The sequence below is a fragment of the Dermacentor andersoni genome, chromosome 9, assembly GCF_023375885.2.
Source record: "Dermacentor andersoni chromosome 9, qqDerAnde1_hic_scaffold, whole genome shotgun sequence".
NCBI classification, from domain to species: domain Eukaryota; kingdom Metazoa; phylum Arthropoda; class Arachnida; order Ixodida; family Ixodidae; genus Dermacentor; species Dermacentor andersoni.
Genome location: NC_092822.1, coordinates 42,756,679 through 42,783,356, shown reverse-complemented (window position 1 = coordinate 42,783,356; position 26,678 = coordinate 42,756,679). Strand labels below are relative to the sequence as shown.

Here is a 26,678-nt window from a genome sequence, read left to right as displayed (position 1 = left end):
CTCGAAGACGCGGGACAAAGAAATAAATTAAGAAGTTAAAATTAAAAAAGAGAAATAAGCATGACGTTGCTGAAGTGGGCTAAGAATGATATTCGCATTAAAACATGACTTCTATGACACTACACCACGCAACCACCGAACATGGCACTCACCCGCGTATCCCGGCAGACACTGGCAGCTGAACTTGACGTCCGACTCGTTCAGGCAGCGGGCGCCGTGCAGGCAGGGGGACGAGAAGCATGGGTCGTACTGGTGGCACGTCTTGCCGTAGTAGCCGTCCACGCAAAGGCAGGTGAACGTGTGCGACGCGTTAGACTGGCACACGCCTCCGTGCAGGCAGGCGGAGGGCTTGAGCAGGCACGGGTCGAAGTCGGAACAGTTTCGGCCCGAGAAACCCGTGAAGCAGTCGCAGCGGTACTCGCCGTGACTGGTGTTGACGCAGGTGCCGAACGTCTTGCACGGGTTCTCCGAGCACGGGTCGAAGTGCTCGCACGCCTCCCCGTAGAAGCCCGGGTCGCACACGCATCGGTAACCGGGGCGTTCTTCTGTGGCCTCGCACAAGCCGTGTTTGCAGACGTTGAGCAGACAGTCTGCGGTGCGAGGTAGGAAGCAGGCAATAGCACGAAGACAGAGAATTAGAAACGGACTGAGGCTATTCTGACGGCCGTGTACATTACTGGTCATTACCAAAGAGAAAGCTAGATATATACTTCACGACGGAGCCCGTTTCTCTCGGCTCAATAATGCGAGTACCGTACTGGCAATAGCGAGATAATGAAAGGCTGTGAAAGCAAAAATATGTGTACTAAATATTCCAAGTGGGAAACCTGGGACGAATTTCCGCGGAAGTAATATGTGGCAATCATTAAATTTGTTTACACGTCCAGTACATGAGTTTGTCTTCCCTTTCACTGGGCTTCATTGAGAAGTAAAGTGCAGTTACTGTTGTTCATTGCACTTCAGCTGTGATGCTTGCCAGTAGTTAAGCATTTCTTTCGCGCAGTGAAGTGCTTTACGTGAACAACTACTTCATACTGTTTTGTGATGTAGAACGAATAAAAAATACGCGCCAATTCTCATTATGCATACTGTAATACTTTGGTGGATTCTTGGCCGTCACAGTAACTGCGGCCGAGTTCTGATATTTGGAATCGTTTTTCATATCTGCCGTGTACTGAAAACAGATAGTAGAAATAAGATTGTCGCAGTGCAAATTGTCCATTACAGAATTAAGTTTAAATCAGGAACCACACAGGCTGCCAGGAACCATGATGCCAAGTTCAGACAAGTGCACGTATCCCATTTATCAGTCACCTACTGAATGAACTAGCTGTATGCAGGCGGCGCACCCCGGCCCGTATTCACAAAACGTTCTCATGATAAAAGCGTTCGTGCAAGCCAGTACTGATGTGGGGCGATAGGCCAATGCGAAGGCGATCAGCCAATGAAAGACAGAACTTACGAACAAGAAGCTTTGTGCATTCGGCCCGTCTGTTAGTTTCAGCAGTTTTGGTACAGAATTTAGTCTCACGGTTGGCTATGTTTTAGAACCTCAAAACAAGAACCTTCGAATCCATGATGCTGAAATTCCGCAACGAATAACCAAGTTAACACTAGTCATGCTCGGCAGATCTACTGAGAAGCTGGCTGCGTAACAGCCCAAGATTGCGGTTCCAATAAATCGAAAATAAAGCCGTTTGTGCTTTACCAGGTGACCCAATTATCACGGAGACAGCACCACGGCAGTTACGATAGCCCCAACGCGTTGGTTTGGAGTGTTTACCGCCGCGAATCAATAAACCAATCAAGAAATAACGAATCGCATCGACCTATACACACTCACAGTCGATGCGCGTCGCGAACCGGTCGACGGGACTGCCGATTCCCTCTTCTCGGCCGTTCCATGCATGCACGCGGTACTCGTAGTCGGTCCAGGGCCTCAGACCGTGCACGGGCACGCACTTGTCGGTGGCACCAGTGGTGACGTTCACGAACGACGTGACGTTCTCTGACGCTGCCCGGTACTTGACCACGTAGCCGGACACGTTGCCGTACAGGGGTCGCTGCCAGCAGATGCGCACGCTCGTCTCGTTCACCACGACAGCGCGAGTGTTCTGGGGATCTGCGAGAGCCAATAGGGAGTGTCCGGGGGTGCAAGAAGGAAGGGACAAGAAACGTACATCACTTAACGCATCCGCTAGAACATTAGATCGCGTGATAAACAGGGAGAGAGAGAGAGTAAAAGCAAAGATGAGGAGGGTAATCAGAGTAAATGTCTGGTTTTGTTGTACCCTGTTCTGCGCTCTGACTCGGGCTGCGAAAGGCGTCACACGGTCATGCGCAGTGCCGACGTCCCACTAGTACATTCAACGCCGCACAGCCTAAATTTGTCACAGTCCGCTAGCTATCAAAGAACGTATAGCAGTGCCCTTATACTAGCGATTCATACTAATGTCCGTGTAAGCCAGTGTCCAAGAACTTTGTTTGGCGGTGGTGAAACGCACGGTTAAAACAGGGAACATTTCACACTTGCAAGGAGCGTCGGCCGTATTTTATGGTTGCTGAAAAACAGGGGAGTTGAGAAGAGGTGACATGTTTTCCTCGCCAAAGAGTGGTGGCAATGCTATCACAAGATGCGTGATGACACACATAAAAAGCCCTTGGACTGCCCAATTTTTCCCAGTAAACGTTCTTTCTTTTTCTGTAGGCGTGCCCGGGTACGATATGTTTGTGTACTCGCATCTACGTACTCGCGTCTGTGCGTGGGCCGTGCGTTATGCGCAAGAATGTGCGTATGTGTAGTTGCAGATATGTATAGGCGTGTATTCGGGAGTCATGCGTGTGTACGTATGTGCGTATTCGTATATATCTGTATAGGCGTGTGTGTCTGTGTGTGCGTATGCGAGCGTATGTGTGTCTGCACGTGCGTGCGCCTTCTATGTGTGCGTTTGCGCAGCCACGGACGCGAAGAGTGCCCGCTTGAGTTGGTACACCTCGCTCGCGTCCCCCAGCGAGAGCAGCCCGGGCTAGAGGGGGGCGGGAGGGGTGGGGGTGGGGGAGGGAAGCCTTTCCTGTCACTCCCTTTGCCAAACACGCCTGCGCCGTCGAGAGACGTAAAATGCCTCTCGAGAGTAGAGCGGCCATGCCGAAAGAGTAGGCGTAGGTGTACAGCGATGCTAGTGAAAAGGTGTACACAGCGCAGAGGACGCGAGAGAAATAAGGGAAAAATGAAAAAATACAGCGGCGTCAGCAGCGGCTGACTCGGCAAACAAGAAGGAGTCGACGCCTCACAGAAGCAGCCTAGCGAAAGGCACCGCGTAGTTCCACAGGCACACGGTTGCGACGCGCTATAGTTTCTTGTTTACTTTTTTTTTTTGATATCCGATGCTCTCAGTCGCTCTTCTTTCAGCAGCTTTTCTGCTTGAGCGACACTTATTTCGACGCAGAAACCGTCGGACCTGTTGTTTGCACTCCTCTCGCAACATCCCCGAGTCCCTCAATTTTTTTGTGGCTCATGATATTACGTTTATTTATGTTATCTTTTCGGACCGTTTTGTTTGTTTGTAGCTTCCACCTTATCCTCCCTGCGACTTTTTTTTCGTTTTTATTCTTCCGCAAAAGTTTGGTATTGGCACGAAGTTCGTATTTCTGTGAGGGGTATGCACGTTTTCCCTAGCCTATTTCTTGGTGCGGAAGCTCTGCCGAAGTACGTCATTCAGTTATCACATTAAAGTCAGAACTATGTGACGCTAATGCGATGGCGTTGTGTTCAGCTGATAACCCCACGACACACAAATAATACGATGCTTTAATTTTAGCCTTTTTCCTGTGTATCCTATTTGCCGTCGCGTATGAGCGATGCTATAGTGCAGGAATATATATATATATATATATATATATATATATATATATATATATATATATATATATATATATATATATATTGTAATAGTCTAATTGGTAGTGCAACGCACGAGTAATGACTCCCATCGGCGACAAGCCATCTTTTTTTCCCTCGATTCTTGTGATAATTCAATTCTTCGATTATCACTGCAACCATACCGCCATTTCAGTCTTTATTTTTCTTGTCCCCAGACACTCAAAAGTCAAGTTTGTTTGCTTTTTTTGCATCGTCTCGTTCCTGGGGATGTTCTCTCAGGGGTGCTTTTGTAGAGTTACATAAATTGAAACATCAGACATCGTGAATCTTTTGGACCTGACATTCCAGAAATCTTCGGCATATCTTGTTAGTTTCGTCTATTGTTGGCATCGTGTAGTCTCAATCGTTTAGAATTCATTTCTAAATTGATTCATTTCATTTTTTGTGTATCATTGTGTTCTTTACGCCGTGTCCTTTGTGTTTGATTGCAGAGTGAGGCTCCTGTTTTTATCTCTCGAGAGGGATATGCCTGCATACGTTTACGTCACGCGCAAAGTAATCGGTTTGGTATGCGCTGCAGTGCCGCAAGTATTTCTGAGAAGAAGCACGCCTGGTCATGCCTTCACATTGCGATTCGATTCACTTCAATTAAGTTAGTATGTCGCGTGTCACTTAGCTTCGAAAAATACTGCATGGTACTGCTGAAAGTTTTGTCATTCACGAATGTCCTGTAATGATAGAAGCAACATTATTAATCATCATTTAGAAAAAGGCGCCTCGTAGAGTACCGCACAAAGAGGGGCGGGTCAATCTTCATGAACAACGCTGGTCACCGCTGTACAATGCGAAACCATCCACAGAACACAAGGGACTGTGTTCCAAATGCACGAAAAGAACATACTGTGAACAGAGGGTTCTCGCGCCGCCTTATTTGCATGCTAACTAGTAGCCTCAGCCTTTCTGCCATTATACTTTGCGAGAAGAAGCAGTGCAGTGACGGTGACCTCAACACTAGCTTCCACGCATTCAACTTCATGCATGTATATGCGACAACTTAGCATGTCGCTGTGTTCGCGCGCTCCGTTGTTGGTCTAAGTCCGCAGCGCATAGCAGAAACTGTAAAGATGTCTCGAATTCCAGTTTGTTTGCATTCGAGATCATGCATGCGTGCATGACGATTCAATCATTACTCTGCGTGTTGGTCTTCTTCGTTCTTTTTCTAAGCAGTAGTTCAAAACAGCAGCTGTATAGAGACGTCATGAATTTTAGTTTGCGTGCAGTCGTTAGTGTGTGTTTATGCTCGTGCCTTTGCTCTAACACGCATTAACCGGCAGGTCGTAGCACATTAGTGAACCGTTTCTTATCTCGGAAGTTGTGACGCAGCACTGATTGCGAAATGTCGCATCTTACGAATCTTAAGTAACGCAGCGCAAATAAATACGCAGATAGGAGGACAGAGGCAACGGGACAGCTGCTGGTGAAGTTTTGAGCGCACGATAAGGACACGGAAAGACGTGGTACACGAGGGCGCTGTATTTCCGTGTCCTCGTACGCACACGCGCTGTCTTTCTGCACCACGTCTTTCTGTGTCCTTGTCTGTTCGTGCGCTATTAACTTCGCCACGTCATACCAACGCGCCCAAAAACGCTGCGTCACAGTTGTTAGATTCTTCGCATTGTGCCACTTAAGACGAAGCTGGAGCGACTCGCCGAAATGCCAGTTCTGTCGCGAAATTTTTTTTTTTTTTGGCTGCCCGGTGATCGGACGCTCACCGGAGATGGTCTTGACGAGGATTTCGACTCGGGCCCTGTCTTCCCTCATGGGCGAGCCGCCGTCTTCGGCGACGACGGTGAAGGCGATCATGGCGTCCGCCGCGTCGGACAGGCTTCGATTAAGCGTCACTTCACCGGTGATGCCGTCCAGAGTGAGGTACCTGCGAGAAAGAGAGGAACGCACTCAAAAGTCAAGCGCGTGTTCTGGTAAAAAAACGTGCGCACCCGCAGCTTTCGATCATAACCTTCTCTTACTAAGCGCAATGTCAAGGCTTCAATTTTCACTGTATCATGAAATATTAACACAAATAGTAATAATCAGTTACAGTAATTAAGATGTACATGCGTTTTACAGAGCCAGAGGCGGTGAAAATCAACACTGAGCCAGCCACTAGGGTGTTTCTGATAATCTCAGTGCAGCTATGTGTCGCTAAACCATTTCATTCATTCATTCATTCATTCATTCATTCATTCATTCATTCATTCATTCATTCATTCATTCATTCATTCATTCATTCATTCATTCATTTTCCATACGGAGATAACAAATAAGTAATGAAAAGGGCAACCATTTCACAACTTAGGCGAATGAGCCATCCTTTGTATAAATACTCGATTCATTCATTCGCTGTGACAATAACTAGACGCGCTAATATAACACAAAAACCGGATTTGAAAAGAAGCGAGGAAGCTTCATTATCTGTAGAATCTACACAAGGCACACGCGAATATTCGGTGTTCCGTTTGCTTTGTTCTTTGAGCGCACGAGATGGGCTAGTAGACCATGCTGGAGTGAAACGCCCTCGACCTACGCGAGGCACAGCGGCTCGGCGCAAGGCAAACACGCATTTGTGTGGGCCGCCATCGCGTGTTCGTGTCCCAGCATGTTTTAAGAAGATTTAAGACGGCGAACTTTGAAGTAGTTGAGGCGATGGAGTGGTGGAGGCAGCATGTCGCCTCGCCCGTAATGTGCGCACCGGTTGTTTGAAGGTCGTGGCGGCCCAGTTCAAGAAGAGGTCTCCATATGAGCGTCTTTGTTTTCCTTTTTTTTTGTTCTTTCATCATTGGCCGCCAACTTAAAATGGGACCTCTAAGGCCGCCAATCAAACTTGTGATCTTTTGCACTACAACCAGAGCCCTACGAATCTTAAAATATAATAAAGTACGAATGTGAAAGGAAGAAAAAAAGGATTAAAACTTGGTGAGAAATTTTATAGTCGTCCTTGATATAGCAAGGCGGACGCACACTGGAGCCGACGAAGGCCTTTCTCATCTGCGATGTGGCAGCAGTGCGTTCGTGACCCCAGAGAACTTCCAGTCAGCCATTTTCGAGAGTCCAGTTAGCTAAGAAAAAAAAAGAAGTATTTTGCCGCATAGTATAATGTCGGCACATATTCTTGATGCTTTCAGATATAAAGAACGTGCGCTATGCGTCGGATTCATGTGTATGATTTTTTCTTTGTGGCACTTTATAATACAATTCATTGTCAAACGCTGCAACTCCCCAACAAAACTGATGCTAGCTGGAGGGTCCTGTAACTTTATAGGCTATTGTAACTTGCGTTTTCCGTGAGGGCTTAACCAAAAGCATCTGGGAAATTACTTCGTAAGCATTAAAAGGGTCGTCCTTGATATAGCAAGGTGGACGCACAGAGGAGCCAAAGGATGAATGCTCTTTATTCCAGAGCGCGCGCCCTTATATAGCTTTTGCCAAAACGTTGGCGGCGTTTCCCAGATGCTAGCGGTGCTTCTGAGATGCTGTTGGAGCGATGCCACTACAGTCCTGCTACTAGGAATCTTCACTATTTAATCCCGCCAAATATTTTTGATACGTTGTGTTCGGTAACTCAAAACTCAGATTAAAATTGAGAGATTTATTGCAAAGTCGGTGGTATAATCTTTCTATACGCTCCAGCGAGATTTCCGTTCTGGATAATTCAGCGAACAAATTAGAATTTGTTAATTGCTATGCTAATGAATTTTCCACTTAACTAACATTCATAGTTCTTTTTTTCTTCTGCGAAAGTATTTGCATATTCATAAATAAAAGCGACACAATTTGTTGTCCTTTTCTTGATGTGAAACCCTCTAGGGCATTCATTAAACGGTTAAAGAAGATGACAGGCGTTTCTATTGTAGAGGCGCCAAAACAGGCAGTCTCAGAAATGTTCACGGAGCTTAGTCATAATAATATTCCTGTACCAGCGGCAAAATTACGGTTCCCTTTTTTTTTAATAAATTGATTCCACGAAAGGGTGACACTGGTGCGTGTAGACCCAAAGAACTGAGCCAGTCAAAAGCATTTGCTCAAGAATGATAAAAAAAAAATATGCCCACAAATGCATTTGTATTCTTTGAAATCAGTGTTGCAGTTAGCTGCGCACAGACTGAGAAATTGTAAAAATATTGGTGTTGGCAGGAAACTTGGGCACGTTGCGATGAAATCGTGAGATGTGGTTTAGAAATATGAAACAGCAAAACGCCCTAGCCCGTTACGCAACTTAGCAGGACGGAATGCTTGACGAATTGGTTTCCCGTAATGACCCACACACACAAAAAGGGCGTTCCTGGTCTCTGCATAGGCTTGAAACTAATCATGCGGCGACCGCATCTTGACGGGGTTGAAATGCGAAAGACACCCATGTACAGCGCACGGGGTGCGCGTTAAAGAACCTCAGGTGGTAAGATGTAACACGGTGTCCCATCACTACGGCGTACCCCATAATCGCATCGTGGTTTTTTGGCACGTAAAAACTCCAGAATTTAATTTTTTTTTTCACCTGAGATTCCTTGCTGGCTTGTCATTGGGCGTCAACCACACGTTCGCGTATCACGTGTATGGTACACATCGGATTTCTTTCGATAAACCTCACTTTGTAAGTCTCAGCTTGTTGAGTTCCGTCACTATTGCATTTGATTTTTCTAAGTAAAATTATTTAAATTCCGGAGTTTCGCAGGCCGATAAAAACCCCGATTTTATGACGAGGGACGCCGTAGTTGGGGACTCTGGATTAATTTTGAACCACCTGGGGTGTTCTTTAAAGTTCGCCCCATGAACGGTGTACGAAGGTTTTTATTTATTTATTTATTTATTTATTTATTTATTTACTTATTGCATTGCACCAGCATCTAAATGCGTCCGCCGAGTCTGGCAGTCGAGCGCGTGACCTTAGGATAGCAGCGAAATGCTGGACCGCTAGGAAACAACGGTGGATTGCAGTTTGTCTTCGTTTCAGTTTCAGGGAATAAACCGAGAGTGGCGAGAAAGAAAAAAGGAATGTTAGCTCAACTTAACTAGCCGCTTAACTAGCTTCGTCACCCCATCCACTGGGACGGTGTCGGTGCGCAATATGAAACGTCATGCTTAACAACCGCTGCATATTCTAGTTATACGAGAAACTGTGAAACGATACCCACGGTTCAAAGCAATGCAATATTGTTTTCTTTTTTTATAATGAAACGAAATTCAAACGATGTGTTTCAGTGATTAGAAAACACGTTAAACCATAAATATACATGTACAGACAAAAAAAAAAGGACAAATAGAAGAGAAGAATAAAGCGCAAAAAAAGTACTCAGATATGCACTACAGAAACTAGATTTACGTTTCACATGCACCACAAGAGGCCTTAGTAAAAGAACCATTAAAACATAGAAGATGCTATCTGCAGCAAAAAAAAAAAAAAAAAAAAAAAAAAAACAATAATAATCGCGCATATTTCTGTCGCGCATTTTTTTTTTTTTTACTGCCGCGTGAGCCATTATAGTAGAACAAGGTTTAGGAGAAAAAAAAGAAAAAGATCCAGTTAACTGACGTATATTCTCTCTTACTTGAGTGCCCTCGTAGACTCCGGTCCGGCGTCGAGGCGGTAGTAGACCTCGGCGTTGTACGGCACCGGGTCCGGGTCGTGGGCGCGCACCTGGAGGACCCGGTACCCAGGCCGGGTGCGGGTCTGGTGCACCTCGGCGCGGTACACCGGGTGCTCGAACCGGGGCGGGTACTGGTTGGGCACGGTCACCTCGATCTGCATCGTCTTCACCTCGGTCACACCCTGGCTCACGGCGGCCACGATCACCTGAGTTCGGTTGCGCGTTTATTCTCACCGCAGTCGTTCGCGTTTATTTGCAGTCACAGAGGGAGAACAGAAATACTGTGTTGCAGAAGTCAGAGATCAAAAAAATAAATAAGTAAATAAATAACGGAACCGCTGTTCAAGCCGCTTCACGCACCGAAATATGGCAGCTACGGGTCGGCATTCTAAATGTCACACATAGTGAAAATTGGCGTCATTGGCATGTTATAGGATGTACCAAAAAATTAAAGATGGTGAGAAATTCAAAATCAGCGAGACATAAATGCACGACCACGAGAAGGTTTAAACTCGGTAGGGAAAGAAATGAAAAAAGGCGACTTTCCTTTTTTTCTTTGGTGTGGCGGGAGGGGGGGGGGGGGGGTTCTAGAACCTGTTACACAGGAATACGATAGCAGCAGTGCTTTAAAAATAACCCACTAGGTACATAATTTCGTTGCACCGTCTATAATTAGCTATGTGTGGAAACGCATGTATAGGCAATTTCTGAATTGGAAAGTTTGCTCTAGGGCGTAAAACGCGTGAAGCTTGTTCTGTTCAATAAAGACCATCATTTTTAAGCCTCATTTTCGTCTGCACAGGAAATGAGCCGGGATGACGAAATTAAAAAAAATGTTAAAGAAAGAAACATTTCAAGCTTCAAAAAGGGAGAAGAAACTTTCTTTTTTTCTCGCAGAAATCATAAAGTGAAGGGAGTGCATTCAGAAATGCGGGATTCGCTTCCTGTTATTTTACACGTACGTTATCAAAATACGGTCATGCATGCTAGGTCACGTCGCTACAAACAACAAGAAAGACAAATAAAGCGGCTCGCAACAATGCTAGCTTAAAGCAATTCGACGAGACGAAAGCTCAATACCCCACGCACTGCCCTTCCACGAACACTAATGACGCAAAACTTCATCCGGCTAAAATTTAGAACATCTGGAGCCGACGTTTTCCTTACGCGTGCAAAATTAAATGCTTCATCTACGCTGTAGCTCGCTTTTGAACGCGTGTGCTCTTATTAGCCTCACAACTTCTAGGCACACCGACGGCTTTTACGGGCGCCTCCTGCCTACACTGTTGTGTACGCACGCGTCACCAGCGACATCTTGTACGCTTACGCGCGATGCCTCTGACAGCGACATGCTGCCGGCAAAGGGGGCCCCTGCCTTCGGCTGAACTCTGCCCTTTGTAACGTCAACGCAAGACCTCAAAGTCAGCGCGACACGCCGCTCGACCAAAGTAAAGGCCTTGTGCGAAGACGCGTGAGCTGCGCTCTGACATCGCGAAAACTGGAACGCCGTGTGACGCGAACGCTGCAGGGAGCGCAGAAACCTGGCGGGGTTCAGCCAGGAGAAGGTCGTTTGGAAGGGCACTCGACTTGGCGTTCAACCGGGGAACAGCTTTTCAGATACGCAGAGAAAAAAAAAACAAACTAGGAACGAGAGACTGCGGCCCTATAGTTTTCCTTCTCCAAATTTGCGTCGAACGCAGAAGCGCTGACTTCAAACGACAGTCTGATACACGATAAATGTGTACGTTTAAAAGAAAGACTGGAACATCACCGACCCTTGAAAGCACTCATTTTATTACGTGCTAGACCAAGAGAAAAAAGAAAAAAGGACAAGCGTTGAAAATTTCAGGGACGTTCGATTAGTGAAATCTAGGAGTCGAATTTACATACGAGTGTTTGAGTAAAACGACATCTTATTAGCAAACAAAATGGCCAATATTTTCGGTTTTCTAAACAACCAGAAGCACGCGTTTGCGAGCGATCCTAAATTTAACACACACACGAAAAAAAAAAAACACGCAATTGCTAATTTGCAATATTTTACGCATGCTTTAACGCCGCTCGCAACTCGACGACTGGTAAAACTGAGGAGCGGGAAAATTGGAAACAGGTGCTCTCAGGTATTAAGAGGGAAACACTTTCATGCACCCAACTGTACCACGAAACCAATCCCGAACGGCTTTCTCAGAGAGAAAGCTTCGTAGCTGAAGAAAAATTCGTGCTGGTACGGGATTCGAACACGCAACCAAAGCCTTACCTCGCTCCACCATCACGAGTAATCAGGAGGCAAGCAGATCAGTAGAGTGGGGCAGACTTAGTCGACAGCCGAAGCACAGGACACCTAAATTAGGATGGTACAGCGCCAACTAAGACGACCACGAGAGGGAGAACGCCACAGGACAAGCGCCAATCCCGCCCTCTCGTGGTAGACATTGTTGGCGCTGTTCCTTCCTAATTCAAGTATTCGCCATCTAGCCCAAATGAATGTTGTTCTGAGCGCAAGGACACTGCGTGAATACGGCGAATTCGTTCTGCAGAAACCCGCTATAGGTGGCGCTATAGGCACGACAGCGCACCGGGAATGGCACGCTCACGCTGGTTCTTGTTACAGGGCGCTATCACCTGCGCAGTCTGTTCTTGGCTTGTTCACCCAAGCCAGAACTTTGGTGTCAAGCTGCCACCACCACTATCTGCATCACAGCGCTGGAGACCGGTTCTGGACGAAGCTTGCGACACCAACTGGCAACCCGGGCGTGCGACGACTACCCTCGACACAGCGTGCGGAAGCCTTAAATGCCAGCCATCAACAGCGCACTTCGGGCACGACAGCGCACCGGGAATGGCACGCTCACGCTGGTTCTTGTTACAGGTCAGTTACCTGAATAATGCGACGTATGTTAGGAGCAGTAACTACTGTTTATGTGCGGTGTCGTGCCCTGTAGAACTTCATGATTTGTTTAAGCGGTTTTTGCTGTTGTATTCGAACATTCACAATGCTTTTTCTGCCCTTTTGCTCATACTTTCTGGAGACGTGGAACCAAATCCTGGTCCAATGTCCAAAACTGAAGCTGATGCATTTGCCCAGGCTCTAGAATCTATTAGAAAGCTTGAAAATGGTCACGCTGCTTTAATCGCCGAACTTAAGGAGACTAAAGGAAAGCAAGAGGCAGCTGAAAACGAAATCAAGCTGCTCAGTGCAAAAATCATAAAATTAGAATCCGCCACTTCTTCGCATTCCAGAGCCGAAGCCGGGACAAATTCTCATGCTATAAGCAACGTTTCCGAGCAATTGGCAGCCATATCTTCAAGGTGTAATGACACTGAAAATAGACTACGCCGCTCGAATCTCTTGTTTTTTGGAATAGATGATGATCCCAAAGAAGATTGGGCTGCGTCCGAGCAAAAAATTATCAAGTTTTGCTCAAAAAAACTTGGCGTCAACACGACAGTTCAACAATTCGAGCGCGTGCACCGTTTGGGCAAACATTCGCAAGAAAAACGCAGGCCAATCATAGCAAGGGTCACTTTTTTCAAGGACAAAGAGCGTATCTTGGCTTCAGCACCTAAACTAAAGGGATCGACTTTTTCAATCCGCGAGGATTTTTCTCCCGCAACGCGACAAGCGAGGCGGAAATTAATTAGCTTTGCCAGGAATAATAACAAGGCATTTAGGTTGCATGTCGACCGAATGCGCATAGACTCTGAGACGTACACCTACGATGTTTCAACCGATGCAGTTGTCATGGTCAACAGATAGCTCCGGCACAATACGCATGTGCGCAATCACCATAAACCAAATCAAACGTTTACTTCTTCATCCTTATCATTATCGTTTGCTAACATCCGTAGTATTATGTCAAAGCGCGATCTTGTTGCTTCTTTTCTGGACGATGGCAATTCGGATGCTCTTGCTTTTACCGAAACCTGGTTAAACCCTGAAATAACTGACAACGAAATTTTCCCCGGTAACACAACCTACAACATATACAGGCGCGACCGAGATAAGAAAAGAGGGGGCGGTGTGATGATAGCAATTAAAAAGAATATCACATCATTTGTTGTTCAAACCCGTACTAACCTCGAAATCATTTGGGTAGCCTGCTCTGTATCCACCGTGAAGGTACTGCTCGGTAATTGTTACCGTGTGCCGGATTCTGATTTTTCCTTCGTAACTGCATTACATGACAGTATTAATGAGGTAATTGCTCTGTATCAGGCAGATGTAATGTACCTACTCGGAGATTTCAATCTTCCTTCAATCGACTGGGTTAATCTATCCTCTTCGTGTCATATGTGCACAAGCTTTATTTCCTTAACATTAGATTTTAACCTATTTCAAGTAGTTAATCAACCGACTCGTAATTCCAATCTTTTGGATCTCATTTTAACAACAGCTCCAGAAACTGTCACACATATAACTTACTTAGATGGATTCAGTGATCACCGGCTACTCCAAGTGACCATCGATATTCCGTGCGCGTCCACCGGTTCCATAACAAAGCTAATTCATCATCATCATCATCAGCCTAGTTACGCCCACTGCAGGGCAAAGGCCTCTCCCATACTTCTCCAACTACCCCGGTCATGTACTAATTGTGGCCATGTTGTCCCTGCAAACGTCTTAATGTCATCTGCCCACCTAACTTTCTGCCGTCCCCTGCTACGCCTCCCTTCTCTTGGAATCCAGTCCGTAGCTCTTAGTGACCATCGGTTATCTTCCCTCCTCATTACATGTCCGGCCCATGCCCATTTCGTTTTCTTGATTTCAACTAAGATGTCGTTTACCCGCGTTTGTTGCCTCACCCAATCTGCTCTTTTCTTATCCCTTAACGTTACACCCATCATTCTTCTTTCCATAGCTCGTTGCGTCGTTCTCAATTTCAGCAGAACCCTTTTCGTAAGCCTCCAGGTTTCTGCCCCATATGTGAGTACTGGTAACACACAGCTGTTGTACACTTTCCTTTTGAGGGATAGTGGCAACCTACTTTTCATGATTTGAGAATGCCTGCCAAACGCACCCCAACCCATTCTTAGTCTTCTGGTTATTTCAGTCTCATGATCCGGATCCGTGGTCACTACCTGCCCTAAGTAGATGTATTCCCTTACCACTTCCAGTGTTTCGCTACCTATCGTAAACTGCTGTTCTCTTCCGAGACTCTTAAACAGTACTTTAGTTTTCTGCAGATTAATTTTCAGACCCACCCTTCTGCTTTGCCTCTCCAGGTCAGTGAGCATGCATTGCAATTGGTCTCCTGAGTTACTAAGCAAGGCAATATCATCAGCGAATCGCAAGTTGCTAAGGTATCCTCCATCACCTTTAATCCCCAATTCTTCCCACTCCAGGCCTCTGAATACCTCCTGTAAACATGCTGTGAATAGCATTGGAGATATCGTATCTCCCTGTCTGACGCCTTTCTTTATAGGGATTTTGTTGCTTTCTTTGTGGAGGACTACGGTGGCTGTGGAGCCGCTATAGATATCTTCCAGTATTTTTACATATGGCTCATCTACACCCTGATTCCGTAATGCCTCCATGACTGCTGAGGTTTCGACTGAATCAAACGCTTTCTCGTAATCAATGAAAGCTATATATAAGGGTTGGTTATATTCTGCACATTTCTCTATCACTTGATTGATAGTGTGAATATGGTCTATTGTTGAGTAGCCTTTACGGAATCCTGCCTGGTCCTTTGGTTGACAGAAGTCTAAGGTGTTCCTGATTCTATTTGCGATTACCTTAGTAAATACTTTGTAGGCAACGGACAGTAAGCTGATCGGTCTATAATTTTTCAAGTCTTTGGCGTCCCCTTTCTTATGGATTAGGATTATGTTAGCGTTCTTCCAAGATTCCGGTACGCTCGAGGTTATGAGGCATTGCGCATACAGGGTGGCCAGTTTCTCTAGAACAATCTGACCACCATCCTTCAACAAATCTGCTGTTACCTGATCCTCCCCAGCTGCCTTCCCCCTTTGCATAGCTCCTAAGGCTTTCTTTACTTCTTCTGGCGTTACCTGTGGGATTTCGAATTCCTCTAGGCTATTCTCTCTTCCACTATCGTCGTGGGTGCCACTGATACTGTATAAATCTCTATAGAACTCCTCAGCCACTTGAACTATCTCGTCCATATTAGTAACGATATTGCCGGCTTTGTCTCTTAACGCACACATCTGATTCTTGCCAATTCCTAGTTTCTTCTTCACTGTTTTTAGGCTTCCTCCGTTCCTGAGAGCCTGTTCAATTCTATCCATATTATAGTTCCTGATGTCCGCTGTCTTACGCTTGTTGATTAACTTAGAAAGTTCTGCCAGTTCTATTCTAGCTGTAGGATTAGAGGCTTTCATACATTGGCGTTTCTTGATCAGATCTTTCGTCTCCTGCGATAGCTTACTGGTTTCCTGTCTAACGGCGTTACCACCGACTTCTATTGCGCACTCCTTAATGATGCCCATGAGATTGTCGTTCATTGCTTCAACACTAAGGTCCTCTTCCTGAGTTAAAGCCGAATACCTGTTCTGTAGTTTGATCCGGAATTCCTCTAGTTTCCCTCTTACCGCTAACTCATTGATTGGCTTCTTGTGTACCAGTTTCTTTCGTTCCCTCCTCAAGTCTAGGCTAATTCGAGTTCTTACCATCCTGTGGTCACTGCAGCGTACCTTGCCGAGCACGTCTACATCTTGAATGATGCCAGGGTTCGCGCAGAGTATGACGTCGATTTCATTTCTAGTCTCACCATTCGGGCTCTTCCACGTCCACTTTCGGCTAACCCGCTTGCGGAAAAAGGTATTCATTATCCGCATATTATTCTGTTCTGCAAACTCTACTAATAATTCTCCTCTGCTATTCCTAGAGCCTATGCCATATTCCCCCACTGACTTGTCTCCAGCCTGCTTCTTGCCTACCCTGGCATTGAAGTCGCCCATCAGTATAGTGTATTTTGTTTTGACTTTACCCATCGCCGATTCTACGTCTTCATAAAAGCTTTCGACTTCCTGGTCATCATGACTAGATGTAGGAGCGTAGACCTGTACAACCTTCATTTTGTACCTCTTATTAAGTTTCACAACAAGACATGCCACCCTCTCGTTAATGCTATAGAATTCCTGTATGTTACCAGCTATTTCCTTATTAATCAGGAATCCGACTCCTAGTTCTCGTCTCTCCGCTAAGCCCCGGTAACACAGTACATGCCCGCTTTTTAGCACTGTATATGCTTCTTTTGTCCTCCTAACCTCACTGAGCCCTATTATATCCCATTTACTACCCTCTAATTCCTCCAGTAACACTGCTAGACTCGCCTCACTAGATAGCGTTCTAACGTTAAACGTTGCCAGGTTCAGATTCCAATGGCGGCCTGTCCGGAGCCAGGTATTCTTAGCACCCTCTGCAGCGTCACAGATCTGACCGCCGCCGTGGTCAGTTGCTTCGCGGCTGCTGGGGACTGAGGGCCGGGGTTCGATTGTTGTATTCATATTCATATAGGAGGTTGTGGCCAAGTACTGCACCAGGGTGGCCAATCCTGCTCTGGTGAGAGAGTGCGTTACCGGTTCTGGTCACCGGGATCAGGCCGCACTCCAGGCCTGTTTGTGCAATTTTCTCACCACAAAGCTAATTAGAGACTACAATAAAGGTAATTATGATATCATCAATTTAGAACTAAACAACTTTTTTGTTGCTGTATTGGAGCCATCCTTTTACAGCAGATCTGTCAACGAAAATTGGGTTCTGTTTAGAGATAAGTTGTCTACATTGATTGAAAAGCACGTTCCTCTTGTTACTATAACTAACGATAATTCCAACCCATGGTTTACTAAAACTCTTCACAGAATGAGAAACAAGAAAAAACGCCTATATGACAATGCAAAGCGTGGACAAACAACATCGGCTTGGGATAAATACAAAAGCTATCTAAAAGAGTACTGCACAGCTTTATTGGTCGCCAAGAATAAATATTTTTCAATAGACTTACCGGGAATTCTTACAAGCAATCCAAGAAAATTCTGGAACATAGTTAACCCTAGTAATAAAGGCAGTAATATTTCATTGCAGGATAAAAACAACGCACCTATTCCTGACAGTCAATGTCCGACAGTATTCAACTCATTTTTCACATCCATCTTTACAAGAGAAGATAGTTGTAACATACCTTTTGTTCCCGATTTTGATTTCCAGTACATCTCACCCATCACTATCACTTTAAAAGGCGTAGTCGATCTTATAGATAACCTTAAAATGTCTTCATCCTCTGGTATAGATGGTATAAATTCTAAAATACTAAAAAACACAATACTAGTATCAAGCAAAATTCTGCTACACCTTTTCAACCAATCGCTTACAACTGGTATGCTTCCTACAGACTGGAAGATAGCAAAAGTAGTTCCTGTCTTTAAGAAAGGTAACAAGAGTTCTAGTGATAATTACCGTCCTATATCACTAACATGCATTTGCTGCAAAATGTTGGAACACATTATCGCATCCCATATATATTCTCATCTTGAATGTAATGTTTTACCCGAAACAGCATGGTTTCCGAAAAGGATTTTCTTGCGAAACCCAACTACTAGAATTCACGCCAGACTTACACTTTGATATGAACAGTAACAAAAAAATTGACTGCATCTTTTTAGATTTCTCGAAAGCATTCGATCGCGTAGCCCATAGTCGCCTGATATCAAAGCTCTCAGCAATTAAACTCGACTCACTAACCCTATCATGGATTCGTAACTTTCTTACTAATCGCGAACAGTTCACTGTTGTTGCTAACTTTTCCTCTGGGCTCTCTGACGTCACCTCTGGTGTACCTCAAGGCAGTGTACTTGGTCCTCTTCTCTTTTTAATTTACATTAACGACTTACCTAACAATATATCATCTTCGGTACGATTATTTGCTGACGACTGCGTTGTATACCGTTCGATTAACTGTCCCTCTGACCACGCGGCACTCCAAGATGATCTTGCACATATCAGTGATTGGTGTGCTACGTGGCTCATGTCCCTAAACGTGTCGAAGTGCGAAGTAGTTTCCTTTTCTCGAAAAACTGTTAACTCTCACTTTTCTTATCATCTGGATTCTAACATAGTTGACCACACCACAGAATATAAGTACTTAGGAGTGCTCCTTACACACAATCTTTCATGGACTAAACACATCACCTCCATTTCAGCTAACGCCTCCAGATCATTGGGATATCTGCGCCGCAACTTAAGAAGTGCGCCTTCACCGCTACGAAAACTAGCTTACGTAACTATTGTACGGCCACAAATTGAGTACGCCTCTTGTATGTGGTCTCCTCATCAAAATTACCTCATCGAACTCCTGGAGAGCATCTAGAATAGAGCGAGCCGTTTCATTTCTAAAAATTATAGTAACCAGTCAAGTGTAACCCAAATAAAAATCGATCTTTCGTTGCAACCACTAACTACTCGCCGTGATATTTCCCTTCTATTATTATTTCATAGATTTGTTCACACAGTTGGCCTAACATTATCAAACCTGAAGAAAGCATCCTCGACGTCACAACGACTGAACAATGAGTTCAGCTACACCCGAATTTATGGCAACACGCACGCTTTTAATTTTTCAGCTTTGCCCCGTGCGGTCCGCTTATGGAACGCACTGCCAGATACCATTGCATGCCAAACTAAACACACTGCATATCGCAATCTACTAACCAATCAATATGCCGTTTCAACCGTCTAAACACGTCATGTCTTTTGTAATTTTCTTACATTTTTTCTGCAATGTTAACGAATTTCAGTGCTCCCATTTTTTTTTTTTTACAATACTTACTACTGTATAACCTGCAGAAACGTTTACGATGTTATTATGCTATTATGTTATTGTTTACCATTTATTGTTATTGCTCTACATATTGTATTTGCTAACGTATTAATTTTCCATGTTCTGTTGCTGATGTTTATTTCTTTCCCGACTCCATACTTATATGTTACCGTATTTCCCCCCTTACACTATGCCTTCTCGAAGGCCTGTAAGGTACATGTAAATAAATAAATAAATAAAGTTCAGGAAAGGATAAAAAATTGTCATCTATATTTTTGTATCTTTGTGCTACTGTCGCGCGCGTTCACAATGTTATTTTTTTTTACCCTTTCACGCACCTTTGTGCACCTTACGGGCTTCTGCAGAACTGATTTGGTTTCACTTGTCTCAAACGCCGTTACAATGGCTGCAACGAACCAATGGGAAAGTACGTCACCGAACACTGGCAAAGTGTTGCGTTCGTTGAAGACGAGAAGCGTGATGCCACAGCACCGTTTCTACGTGGTTTCAGGAGGATGCCATCATGGCGTGACAAGCCAAATGAGAATTACCCTGGCTAAACTGAGAGAACAAAAATTGATATCTAGACTGCCTAAAAGCGAGGAAATCTCACTCAGTGACTGGCAATTTATTGAGTATAAATTAATTGCCCGCGAGTTTGCTCAGAAACTGCCCCCTCTGCACAACAAGCTTCAATTTTCCACGCAAGAATGATTCAGAACAGCCCTAACTTGGATCGTTCTATGTCCTTGGGAACTCGAATAAAGGCTGTTGTCTCTTATATTCGAGGAGGAAACAATATTCGGCAATTTAGAATCGTATCGGAATCGAATAGCGAAGTCAACTTGATTCGTATTAAAAATTTCGAATATGGATCGCATTGTTTTGGAATCCGGAAGATGCAAAACTTTTAGATTGCATATTTGCGCAAGACAACACATGTTAGAGAGTATAAAGCTGGCATTATGTACGCATTGAGCTTGGCTTAAGAAGGCGCCAAATATTAGTTCAATAATTCATTTGCACTAATATGTTCAAATGGAGTAATACCCGTAAGCGGCGAATCAGTGCCTGAAAATCGCTCCCTTTAGGTACATTACTTGGCGATGTTTACAGAATTGATCATGACAGCTGATTTTGTTTTAGAGTTACTCAGTTGTAAACATAATGATGCTAAAGATTCTACTGAAGCCCCCCCAACTTTCGCCAACCTTGCAGAACATTTATTCACAAAGAAAGCTGCTTCTTGGAATAGTAACTTCATACTCAACTTTTAGAAGACAAGGTCTTCTTAGCCGACTGCAGAAGGAATTGGTGTTTCTGGGATCTGGGTATCTTGTAACCGCTTACGAAAAGAAGCGGGCGGGTATGTGACTTGTAGAGGCCCTTTGAACATGACAATGGTATTAAATGATAGCTCGTCGTGCAGAGAACAGGCGCCCATAGTCAGCAACTGAGGATATAATAAAAAACGAGTGTAGGTAACCGTAAACTGACAAGCCATGGTTGCTCTGTGGCTATCGTGTTGGGCTGCTGAGCACGAGGTCGCGGGATTGAATCCCGGCTGCGGCGGCCGCATTTAGATGGGGGTGAAATGCGAAAACAGCCGTGTACTTAGATTTAGGTGCGCGTTAAAGAACCCCAGCAGGTCTAAATTTCCGGAGTCCTCCACTACGGCGTGCCTCATAATCGGAAAGTGGTTTTGGCACGTAAAACCCCATAATTTAATTTTTTAACCGTAAATAGGTGGGAAGGGAGTCTCTGTGTCGTTGTCGCCCTCTGCCGTGCCGTCACCACGTGCCATCTGACACGCTCTACACCCGATGTTGCGGAGAGTCCGGTTTGCTTGAAAACCGGGGTATAATCGGGACTCGATGGCAACCAAAGGTCAGTGAGAGGCCTCGCATCGAGAGCTCAAGGAAAGACTATACATGAAGCTCTACATGATAGTATGGGCAAGACAAGTTCTTAAGTGAGGGAAGCTCAGAACAAAATTGATTTCGAAGAATGATTGAGGAATATGAAAGAAATTAAATGGGTCACGGCAGTGTTTAATTATTTGTACAGGAAAAGTTATGACTCACAGTGGAGGAAAGGAACCAAGAAGCTTACCAGCAAGTATGCGACGGCTGCAGTAAGCAACATGGCAAAAAAGAACGCCAAACGCAATGTCAAAGAAGCTTCGGCACTCTCCTGGGTGGCGCCAATGGAAAAGAAACCTACTATGACTAACTACCTAAGACGAAAGACCGAAATCAAGGAAAGAAACAATTCAAGACAACTCAAAGGGAAACTCATTGCTTTTTCAGGTGAGATCAGGACGCCTTACAACGCGTAGTTATGAAGCGCGGTGCACTAAGAAAGAAGAAACAAGTACTTCCTGCAGTAAAGACGTGTTTATTAGAATGTGTACACATATACCGAGCTATCTGTTTAGGCTCCCCTGGATTTCATGAAACGCTTGAGTTTATGGATAGCAGGGAAGTAAGCAGGTCCGCAACAGAGATTAGTAAAAGGCGATTGGAGGTTTGGTGACAGAAAAGAAGGGATATCATAAACAACGGAGGCGCACTATGTTCCCGATAGTTCAGATAATTTGATGCTGAGGATTCCTTGTGTGTGTTTGCGCTTCTAAGTGACAAATGCTTTTAGCTCCCGTTGTTGGTGACCTTCAAGTGATATTGAGCCAAAAGGGAGAGCCGTTATCCGCGTATCGTTGCGAAAACAAAATGAGATCATGCGGGCAACCACTTAAAGCTTTGGAAAATGCGGTCTCTCGCTCGCAACCCTTTGTGCAGGACCGCAGTACATACGCTAGTTATAGCCCGCAGAAGTTAAAAAAAAATACCGCTCCGATTCCTTCCTAATGTCTCTTCACAATATCACCCAAGGTGTAGCTTCTCGTACGCTGAAGTGATTTCCAATAGCGACGTTCAAAAGGCAGATGCAGTGCACCATACACTTGATTTTCATCTTGACTGTCAGACAGGGTTGCCTGCACTCTTTTCAACGCCTGCGGTCCGTGAGTTAGGCGGCACGGGTTATGCGCCGCCTCCTTCGAGAGATGGCGCCACGCTGCGGGACCAGGCCGGCAGCGCCTGGCGAGCCACGAGAGGTTGTGTTATTGTCGTGAATAATTGTCGTACTTATCCCAGCCGTTCTGCTTTGCCTGTTGCCATTTTATGCTTACCTCTGCTCTCAATTACGAGAGCGCCAGCATTTTTTTCGTTACTACAACGAAAGCAAAGTTCCCTTTTAATCTTATAGTAAACACACTACCAAATAGTAACCACACTACCTTTTTACCAAATCTTCCTTCAAACTAATGCCATTTTATACGACCTCACCCTTCACCCAGCGCAAACTGCCTAAACCATTGGGTTCTTCTTGTCTGTAGGTCCCCCTCGCGTGCGAACTGAATTATTTAAGGAGAAAGCAGGCAAATGAAAACCACGTGGTAGTGCTGACTGTGGAAGAATACTTCCGTTATATTACTTGAGCTAAGAGCGGAAGAAATAACGGAATGATATTGTCTTCTTTTGGGTAGCGGGAAGTGAGGTGGTAATTAACGTACGAACATCGTAATTTATGACGAGAGATCAGCACAACCACGTCGTATGTATTTGCCAGCCTGATGGTGTGGTTGGAGCCGCATTAAGGAAAAGCACGACGTAAGAAACTTGGATTCGAGGTCCTCTGGAAAGGACCGTTACCCTTTCGGTTGGAGCCCAGGTTCACTTATTCCAATGTAGTAGTCCATAGTTTCAGCTCTACTAGTTGCACAGGGTGGCTCTGAAATTTTTTTTTATATTAGCAGTAAAAACTTAAAATAGGTATATATTTTTGAAAACCGTAAGTTTGCAACCCTAAATATGCACCGAAATTTATTTCAAAGATTGAGAACAGGTAAGCTACGTCTGATATAAACCTTATTGTCATCCTTATATACTACGGGAAATGCCGCCGTGATCCGCGACATCTATTATTGTCATAATCATCATCATCATCAGCCTATTTTTATGTCTAGTACAGGACAAAGGCCTCTCCCTGAAACTTCCAATGACACTTCCGCCTGGGAATTTCCTAATTTTACCACGCCACCTAATTTTCTGCCGTACTCGACTGCATTTGATTCAGTACAGATGCCAGCAGTCATAAAGGAATTGCCTATACTTTATCTCGTCTGTAGCTTCACTTTTTAACACGTGTACACGGGTAGGCATACGTGAGCAGCTTGTGAAATATCTACAAAGATTCCATAGCCACCATCGTTCTCTTCAAGAAAAATAGAAAGATGCCTGTCAAGAATGAGGTCAGGCAAGCAGACACAACCTCTGCAATGTTATTATCTGCATGCTTAGAAGTATTCAAGCTATTAGACTGGGAAGGCGTAGGGATAAGGATGAACGACGAATAACTCAGCAACCTTCGGTTTTCAGACGACATTTTTCTTGTTCAGCAACACTCCATGGAAATGAATTTAAAAAATGATCGAGGCCCTGAAGCGAAAAAGTGTAAGAGTAGGGTTGAAGATGCACCGAATAGCATTGGAGAGGTTGTGTCTCCTTGCCTGGCCACTTTTTTGACTTGTAACTTTCTTTTCCCGAGAACCACGGTGGTTGTATGATCATCGCAGATGTCTCCCAAGATAATCACCTGTGCCTCCTGCACTGTTTGATTACGCAATGCCTCTATGGCTGATGGTATCTATACTGAATGAAATGACCTGCCCAACTTCATTTGCCTGCCCAACTCGCCGCTCTTTCGTTGAAGCGACAGAGCGGGCGAAGGACACTTCGCTCGCTGCTGCTGAGACACTTGCTCACACCAGCGTTTTGACAGAGCGTGTCTGCGGTCATCAAGTGTGATGTGTTCGTGTTTGCTTGTGCGCGCTGACACCATGTTTGTTAATTCAGTTCGTAAGCGAACATCTCCAAGTTTATATGGCCGATAAATCTACTATGCTTACCTGGTATAACGATCCACTAAATTGATATCGTAATCAATGCATGGTGTTTCGGCGAAACTGTGACATTCAAGCATGAAATGCTTTTAGTTCTCGTTGTCGGCGACCTTCAGGAGACCTTGAGCCATAATCCAGAGCCGTTATCCAGGCACTCAATACGAGAACGGGACGATAATGCGGCGAGAACGGAACGAGATCATCGGTGCAACCAGTCAAACTTTAAAGGGCCCCTCACCAGGTCTGGCCATTTTGAGCTGACAAGCGCAGAGCATACATTGCGCGACAACAATCGTGTCTGCAAAGCATTACATCGCTACGCGCCGCGGAAAGATCTGAAATTTCAATCCTAACGCCGTTTCCCTCTTCACTCGCGACCGCCGCGCTCCAAGCCGAACGGTGACGTAATCGTGCCCCTGCGCCTACGTAATCGCGTCCGCCGTGTGATGTCGCTCGCGGTGACACGTGACTTCGAGAATTATTCAAGACAACATCTGTTATCTGTGCGGCCTGTTGCTTGAATTGACGAATTGAAGTTTAGAGAAATAATAAAACACACAAACGGAATGTCTGCGTGTTTTTTTGTTTTACTTCGCACCGAAGCAAGAGAGATGGGGTACTTTCACTTCGTCTGCTTGTTCCCACGGTCGGGCGGTCACGTGCGCAGGTACCGAGACTATGCCATTTTCTACCGTGTTCCAGCGCGTGATCACGCTCTGCGATCCACTTGTTCAGCCTCAGTATTCGTTTAGAACGGAATTATACGGCAAGTCATGTTTCCTTGTGCACAGCGCGCATTATCGTGCCCTGCGCGAACGAGACCACAGCTCGCGTGTGTCGCGGTTAGCGGAAATGCATAGCCCAGGAAAAAAAAGAAAGCGAGGTGAAAAAAAAGTGAAAGCGGAGCCTGTGACGTATGCGTCACGCGACCCTCGACGTCTGGTATGGGAGAACGCAGGGAAGGAATTTCACTTGGGAAAGCTGGGCGGGGGGAGTGGAGAGAGTGTCTTGCTTGGCAGTGGAGCCCGCCTGCTGAAATCATGGGTTTGCGGCACTGAAATATTTCTACCTTGGCTATTAATGAGCCGATTAGAAATATTCTTGCGGCAGAACGCTCTCTAGAGGACACGTAACAACCTCCGGCGTATAAGCAAAATTTTCTATGGAGCTTGGTGAAAGGCCCCTTAAGAAAATGCTGCATCAGGCCCCCGACCACTTGTACAGGACCGCATGACACACGCGTGTCACTGCCCACACAATTTACAAAACATATTGCTTCCGAGTTCTTCCTAATGTTTGTTCACAATATCACTCAAGCTGTAACTTCTAGTACACTGCAGTTCTATTTGTAAGATCTTGATGAGGGCTAGTTGGTTCATATTTAGAACTGAGGTTGAACAGGGCGAATAAAACAAACACACGAAGAAACAAATACCACAGACGCCAGACAAGCGCTTGCCTGCGATATTTGTTTCTTCGTGTCCTTGTTATATTCGCACTGTTTAACCGGACTTTTATTTGTCATTCCCAATAGCGACATTCAAAAGGCCGATACAGTGCATCAGGCACTCAATTGTCATCTTTTGGCTCAGCGACATGGTTTCCAGTGCTCTTTTCTACGTCAGCGGGCCGTGAGTTCCACGGCACGGGTTTTACGCCACCTCCTCCGAAAGATGGCGCCATGCTCCGTGAACAGGCCGGCGGCGTTCGGCGAGCCGCATAAGGCTGTGAGATGGTTTTGAGTAATTATCGTAATTACTCCAACCGATATGCTTGCCGGTAGCCATTTCATGCTTACATCTACTCTCGATTACGGGAGAGACAACATTTTTTTTTTCAAAGGATAGGTAGCACATTAGGCAAAATTAGAACAAGCGCTTTGCGGCGCAACCCACTGCCCGTTTGAAACAGGACGCTCATAGCATCCATCCATCCATCCATGCAACCCGGAGCCTCGCTGCGGTGGCGCCTCCGCGTACCACGGGAAGGAGGGCACGCGCATCGAAGCACCTTAGTTGCTGGGGGGGTGAGGGGCATGGAGCCAATAGAGCCTGGTCGGAGAAACGTGTCCGACTGCGCATGCGAACTGCAATCCGTGAGCACGCGCCGAGGAGAAAACGGCGCGATGGGCTTCGTGACGTGTGACTCCATGGCCGGCCTTGAAGCCCGAGTGCGGCGCTGTAACTCAGTGTGCATTAAAGCCCCTTAAACTTCGTAAAGTAGTCCCACGCCTTGAAGAATGCCGCCTCCTCCTCGCGCACTCTGGCCGAGGCCGACACCACGTCGCTATTGGCCTAATAGCGTCACGTGGGCCCTTGCGCCGTGCATCAGCGCCATTTTTGCTCGAGCAGCGTATACGGAGTGGCGAGGAGCGCATGTTGGCGCCGTTGCTACGCTCGAGCAGTGTAGGCTGC

General features: G+C 45.5%; 1 protein-coding gene across 1 annotated transcript in view; it reads right to left on the bottom strand.

Moving 5' to 3' along the window:
- LOC126527648 (uncharacterized) overlaps window positions 1-26,678 on the bottom strand; it is a 279,332-nt gene that overhangs the window by 40,403 nt on the left and 212,251 nt on the right. The window contains exons 3-6 of the mRNA XM_072284527.1: window positions 9,484-9,728; window positions 5,209-5,813; window positions 1,844-2,122; window positions 153-590 (exon numbers count right to left, since the gene is read on the bottom strand). Coding sequence (XP_072140628.1) covers window positions 153-590; window positions 1,844-2,122; window positions 5,209-5,813; window positions 9,484-9,728 — 1,567 coding nt within the window. The remainder of the gene's footprint in view (window positions 1-152; window positions 591-1,843; window positions 2,123-5,208; window positions 5,814-9,483; window positions 9,729-26,678) is intronic.